At 31.9% G+C, this 7,483-nt stretch overlaps 1 protein-coding gene across 1 annotated transcript in view; it reads left to right on the forward strand.

Moving 5' to 3' along the window:
* CUNH12orf40 (chromosome unknown C12orf40 homolog) overlaps positions 1-6,222 on the forward strand; it is a 70,935-nt gene extending 64,713 nt beyond the window's left edge. The window contains 3 exon segments of the mRNA XM_029206538.1: positions 2,774-2,859; positions 5,768-5,813; positions 5,816-6,222. Of these exon segments, the coding sequence (XP_029062371.1) occupies positions 2,774-2,859; positions 5,768-5,813; positions 5,816-6,222 (539 nt within the window).
* The last annotated feature ends 1,261 nt before the right edge of the window (positions 6,223-7,483 follow it).

Below are 7,483 nucleotides of genomic sequence, written 5' to 3' on the forward strand. Positions count from 1 at the left end.
AAGTAAGAGTCTGGATTTTGGACTTAGGCACGTGTGTGTTGACTGTTTTATTGAGAGCTTTTTTAGAAGTGATTTTGAGGCTATCAGTAATTTGGGGAAGAGTGATTATTGGCATCTGTAGAAATGATTATTATCTTTCCCTCATATATCTTTTTTTGTACCCCAAAACACATAAAATTCACCCTTCCAACAATTTCAAAGGGTACAGTATACCTCTCCTTCCCCCCAGCCTCTGACAACCACTATTCTGTTTCTATGAGTTTGAATATAAGTGTAATCATACAATATACAAATATTGTATGTAATCATACAATATTTATCTTTTTGTGACATTTCACTTAGCATAATGTCTTCAAGGTTCATCCATGTTGTAGCATACAACAGGATTTCCTTCTTTTATAATGCTGAATAATATTCCATATTATGTGTAAACCACATTTTCTGTATCCATTCTTTTGTCAATAGACATTTAGGTTGCTTCCACCTCTCGGCTATTATAATTCTGCAATGAACATGGGTGTGCAAATATCTCTTCAAGATTCTGTTTTCAATTCTTTTGGATATATCCCTAGAAATGGGATTACTGGATCATATGGAAGTTCTGTTTTTAAACTTTTGAAGAATAATTCATACTGTTTTCCATATCAGCTACACCATTCTACGTTCCCACGAATAGTGCACCAGGGTTCCAACTCCTCCAAATCAGTGCCAACACATTATTTTCTGTTTTTTTTTTCTCAATAAGTAACCATCTTAATGGGTGTGAGGTGATATCTCACTGTGGTGTAGATCTTTTAAAGTGCTGAATTTTGCTAATGGATTTTGTGATATGGACCATTCTAGCATTCCTAAAATAAATCCCACCAAATCATGATGAATTATGGTTAAGTTTGCTATTCTATTTAATTTTTAAATTTTTTTCTTTAATTTTAAATTTAAAAGTTTTAATATTTATATACAATTTTTGCATTGATCCTATAAGTGAGATTGGCCTATGTATAATATGTATGTGTGTGTGTATGTGCATGTGTAATCTTTCTCAGATTTTGGAATTAGTGTTATGTCAGATTGACAAAAATTTTTTTTTAAATTGAGGCTATTTGAAAGCTTTCTTGAAATTTGAATCACTTGCCTCTTCAATGCAGTCCCACTGTTTTATTGCAGATCCTCATCACTTCATAACTTGATTATTGAGTTAATCTCCTAACAATCTGCTTTCATATAGTTTAACCCTTCTTTAATTAATCCCCAATTAGATGCCTTGGTAGACAGTCTAAAATTAATTTTGTATTAAAGTGCACCTCTATACTTTCTTTTCCCCCATCCCATATGCTATTTTTCATCTTGTCTTTTGGGAAATTGTTTATTCATCTTCCAAAGCCCATTCTTTATCTTGTGCTTTCTCTATTACTCTTCACTAAACCTTTTTTCCCTAGAGCTCATCACACTTAGGTCTCTACCACTTTTGTACCTTCTATGACTTCTATTGTTGGGTCTAATTTTGTGACTATTTAAAAAAAATAAATGTATGTCTTTTTCTCCATCTCAAGAGTCTGAATACTTTGAGCATTATGGCCACATATTCCTAAAAACTACTAAGTGACTTACTTAAGGTAATTACTCAATAAGTGTATAATTTACATTTTAATCTACATATCCTTTCTTACACTGTTAGAGGTAAGACATTCATTTAACAGACATTTGTCTTCTCTACTAATAACTATGGGTTTACTATACTTATGAACTGAATGAACCTTGTTGTGGGGGAATGCCCTTAGATCATGTTGTTAGTAAAATCCTACTTTTCTTTTCTCTGCTTTCCACTGTTGAGGAGAACCTGCTTTGGGAGGGTATAAATTCCTTCTAGTATGATGAACTAAGGGTAACTGAATTTACCTAAGTTCTCTCTACCTCTCAGCTGACTGACGGTTAGATTCTGTTACAGAAGGTATCAGATCTGATCTGAGGTATGAATAGTAGTCATGGTCTGTTGTGTATGGGAGGACATGTGATTTAACATGTGTTGTTGCACCACATTCCATTACCTTTTTCTTTTTGGATAGCAAATTCATTTTCACAAACAAGAAGAGGAATGGTTGAAGCTACTGTTGATCTATAGTATTTATGCATGCTAGGGAGTCATGACCTACTTTTCAAGCCCATTTTTAAACTTCACTTGTAATCATAAGAGAACACATTAGACAGATAATGAAAGAATAACATACTGGATGCTTTGAGTTTTTTTACGTACAGCTTTTTAAAAAATAAATTTAACAGTGTCACAGTCACCATCAAATTTCAATAGATTATATATCTTTTTATATTATTTTGAATTCATAAATGGCTTTAAAATTCTATAGTTATGAAATCATATTAAAGGTTAAATAAAGTTTTGATTGTGTGATAAAACTTCATTTACTCAATTAGCAAATATCTGGTACCTTAACTTGGCTTATTTCTCCTTCCTACAGATTGACACTTTAAATTATTTGCTCATAAAAAATGGTTCATTGTATTGGAAAAAATCAATTCAATTTCCTCTGTTCTCCTTTCTTCCCTTACGTTAGGTACCCTCATTTTACTTGTAGATACACATCTTTTACATGTAGAATAAATCCATAATACCCTGTCAAAAATGCAACCTGCCACATATCCAACATTTTAACTTTTAAAATGCTCTATAGTATGTTAGCTAAACTTATTTACCAGCAGCTATCTTCTGCCTATGTACATATTAATAGGTACCATTCTTCACAAATTAAATTTTTATTTTCAAATCTTGATTCTTCACGGAGTAGTCAGTCTACCAGTTGCTCCCCAAGGCCAGCAGATAGTTGTTTCAGTTCTAGTTCAGAGATGGTAAGTTATGCTCTTTTTTTTTTTTGCTTGTTAATATATGCTATACTAATTTAGAGTGATTTGTATTTCTCATCGTTTACTTTTTCATTCTGAAAAAAACAGTTGAGATAATAGTGAAAATAAATGTAAACAAAAATGTGAAAATATTAAAAATGTAAGAAGAATGTAAATTAAAATGTAGTTGAGCATCATTCATTCATGCTTATGAGATGATGAATGTGTTCATTGTTATTTACAAAACCCACTCTTACTGAGATGTATGTGTGTGTATATGATAAATGCATTCTTCTTTTAAAAGCGTTTTTAAAAGAACCCAGTCACAATAATTGAAAACGTAAAACAACCAATAATACACACAAAAAGAAAGTCTCAAGACTTATGTGAAGAAAACTATAAAATACTATAATCTGAATAATTGGAGTGACATGTTTAATGCTGAGTGGGAACTGTAATCTGAATAATTGGAATGGCATTATATTCTGAGTGAGCTTCTCACAAATCACATGGTTAAATGGAATTCTCCATTAATTCTTCCATCTTCGTTTCACCTACCTTTTGTCTCTAGCTTGCTGTCCAAACTGCTCTTGCTGAGGAAGGACACCAATGACCTCTAACGATGCCAAATTCATTGGACAATTTTCAGTTATTTTATAAGAATTTCTAACAATATTAATAGAAATTATTATTTTCTTTTCTTGAAACATTTTTTTCTCTTTGCTTTTGTGATACACACTATCTTAGTTCCCTGCATACCTCTCTGAATGCTACTTTATGCCTTTGCCCACTTCTCTTCCACCTTTCCCTGTATATAAATGTTGTAATATTTAGGGTTTGCTTCAGGAGCCTATTCTTCTTTTAACCTACACTCCAAACTCTAGATGATGTTACATACTCCATTGATTTTTTATACTATTACCTGGTTGATGACAATTCTCAACTTTATGACTTTAGCTTAGATCCTTAATTAGGTGTCCAATTTCTTATTGGATATCTTCTTGGATATTTCACAAAAAACTGAACACTTCTGATCTCCCCATATCAGTTTTTCTGATAGTTCCCATATTAGTGGATCCCTTTTCTATCCACTCAGTTGTTCATGCCAGAAACTTTAGTTTGGCATTTCTGTCTCATCTGCCTTCCTTAACCATATTCATTTCATCACTTGATCCAATCAATTCTACCTCCAAAATAAATTGCATATTTATCTACTTCTCACCTAGGGTACTAATCCCTAATCTAAGGTACCATCATCTTGTTCTTGAACTGTTATGGTTGTTGCCCAAGAGATCTCTCTACTTCCACTCTTGCCCCACTTTTCCTCTAGTTAACAGTCATCATGGTCTTTTGAAAACTTAAACTGAATGATGTTACTTCTGTGTTTATTCAATGGATTCCTGTTTTACTTTAGAATCTAAACTGCTTTCATTAGTGACAGGCCATGTGTGATCTAGCCCGTGGCTACATCTCCAACTTCTAGTATTCCTCTCTCACCACACTTTACGCATACTGACATTCCACTTCCTTAGCTTATTAAGTCACTTTTCTGCTTCAGCACATTTATATATTCTGTTTCTTACATTACTGTTATTCATCCTTTAGGTCGCAGCTTAAATATGTCACTTCTTTTGAAAGCCCCTCCTTGGCTTTTCAATCTAAATTAGGCTCCTTAGTTATGCTCTTGAAGTGCTTCATGCTTGCTCTTCATAATGCTTTTTTCAACTTGTAATTACATATACTTGTGTGTAATTATTTGATTAACGTCATTTCCACACATAAGAGTGTGTGCTGTAGAGAGCAGCAAATATGTCTGCTTCACTCACATTGCAGGTGCTGAGTATTTATTTCTTGAATAAATAAATGTACTGATCCTATTTTCTCTAATTTATGCCCAGCCAGTTTTAGTGCTGTTTCTTGGGCTTACTTTTCCTATTTTAGTGCCAATCAGCTGAGGTCTATATCTCATTTTAGGTTTTTTTATGTTAACTTTGCTTTTTATTTTTAGCTAGAATAATCAATACTTTTATATAAGATTTTTATTAAAACAGTATTTTGGTTAGTTCAGTAATTAAAAGATAAATTTTTCTTGAAGTTGAAAAATTCAAGCTACTAAATTGAAATCTAGACCTATTAAAAGTTCTTAAAATTTGATTTTTTTATATAACAGTTTTGATATTTATTGCTGTTTAACCTTTCTTTTGTCTATTTGATTTCCTGTTAGCTGATACCATTCTTAATGAGTCTTTTTTGAGACTGAGCTTGTGAAAGATACAATATAGATATTTTTTGACTTAATGACTCAATGAGTGAATATTAAAACAAATTGTATGTGTTAGCTTTTTCTTTCAGAGTTATACTTCTACTTCACTCTTCTTAAGTAGTTGAAGAGTATATGTTGTATTTCATTTCCTCTCTGCGAAAAGGTAGTAGGGTGATGTCACCTATGAGTATGAAGACTAATAATGGACAAAAATCTTCTCTTTTTTGTGCTTTTGCATCTTTAATATAAGGATTATTATTGTTTCATGCTATTTTAAAATCCATAACCTTGATTAAAAAAAAATTCTAAATCTAGGTTGATTTACCACCTGCCAAAGTCTCTTCTTTTTTTGAAATTTTCTATAATGTGAATTTTAAGAATGTCTACTTTCGGGCTTCCCTGGTGGCGCAGTGGCTGATGCAGCGGACACAGATTTGTGCCCCGGTCCGGGAAGATCCCACATGCCACCGAGCGGCTGGGCCCGTGAGCCATGGCCGCTGAGCCTGTGCATCCGGAGCCTGTGCTCCGCAATGGGAGAGGCCACAACAGTGAGAGGCCCGCGTACCGAAAAAAAGAATGTCTACTTTGAAGTGATTGATTTTTTTTTTAATTTAAGCATCATTAAGAGCAAAATTACTAAATTTCTTTTAGCCATCTGAAGATGAAGATCAAATTGAAGGTTCAAATAGGAGATCCATCAAACCAAAGAAACAACTAATAATTTTTATTAAGAAAGCATGGAGAAACTTCCATGTGATAGGATTATTAAAAACAATGCCAAATTTCATAAACAAAATGAGGATTTTAACCAGTTCTCAATGAATAGTAATATAGATCAGTTTCCACAGTCTCAGTGTAATTCAGCACATATATTTCAAAACGTAACCAATAATAACTGCATTCTACAGGTTGCAAGGTGTGATGCATGGATACAAACGGAGAGTGAAACTGTAATTGAAGAAAAATTAGATGCTGCCATACAATGTGATATAATTTCAAAATGTAAATGTAGAAAAGATGTGTCTTCTTTTTGTAACGTTGAAAGGTGCAATGAAAATATTAAGGCAGATACCACTGGAGGGCAGGAAATCCTTAAAAACAACTAATATTCTAAAACCTCAGCCTGAGATTTTGTATTTGGTTTAACGTTTAGAGTTTTATTAACATAATAAAGAATGAGAATATTTTTGTAGCTAAGCAACTAGGTGGAAGTATTCCCATAGGTATTTTTAATAGCTTTAGTATGTCAAAGTTTTTTAGAAAATAATATATATGTAAATTTACTATCTTTCTTATGGTAATTATTAATTACATTATGATATGCTGTTGTTTATGGATTAAAAATATGTTTAATTACTTCCTTCTTTGTTGCATTTATGTTAAAATTTAGTGCTGTTGCATCTTTTGGCAAAAATGTTCTCTCCCAAGAGCTTAAGACAGAAAATAATACTAAATAATACTAAATATGTTTTATAACTTAATTATAAGAATTTTCTTAGCTACTTCTCTTAACTACTATACCATCATTAAAAATTCTGGCATTAATTTTTAGATAAAGTATTTTTTTCTAATTTGGAGAACATTTTTTGTTTTTGCTTATATTAATTCAGAGGAATGGTTTTTCTCTTCAAGTTTAAAAAAATGTTTTAATGCTTTTGTAAAAGAATTGATCAACTTTGGAAAATAATTTATGTTTACTAATTTTAACATTACATAAGATATAAATAATGCATCAGAATTTCTCATTTGTAAAATATGGGCTTTATTTCCAACATAACAATTATTGTTTTTGGTCAAGATTTTAAATGTTCACACTAGTCATTTTAGAAAATGGACATTTGTATGGGTATATTACAAAGTGACCAGCAGGGGGCATTCTGATATCTAACTGTAACAAAAATAAAATTGTTAGGACTTTCTGTTAAAGGATGATTAGATGCTGCATTTTTACATGTACACGTATCACTCAATAGTTTGTTTTACAGAGGTGATCTGAAACGTAACAATTTAGAAACACTAATAGCTAATATTTAAACAGTAGCAATCTTTAGGTTTTTAGCTAGTTTTAGGAAGCTCTCTTTGCTGCCTCAGAGAGAGCACAATGAACTCTAAAATAAATTTCTTAAAGTAGGGTAATAATCTCATGAATGGGTAATATAATTATCTGATGTACACTGGTAGTTTTTCAAAAGGCCAGATTTTCATCCTGGTATTCAATAAAAAGTATTTCATAGTGGATTGATTATCCTGAGCATTGTTTTGTAAAATATGACATATTGTAGTAATGAAGACCTATATACGGAAAAGAAGACGATACTGGTGATACTAGAATAAGATTGAGCTTTGAATCTTGGGTTGTTTCAAATA

Source organism: Monodon monoceros, unplaced genomic scaffold (genome assembly GCF_005190385.1).
Source record: "Monodon monoceros isolate NGI ecotype Baffin Bay Population unplaced genomic scaffold, NGI_Narwhal_1 Super_Scaffold_6, whole genome shotgun sequence".
Lineage (NCBI taxonomy): Eukaryota > Metazoa > Chordata > Mammalia > Artiodactyla > Monodontidae > Monodon > Monodon monoceros.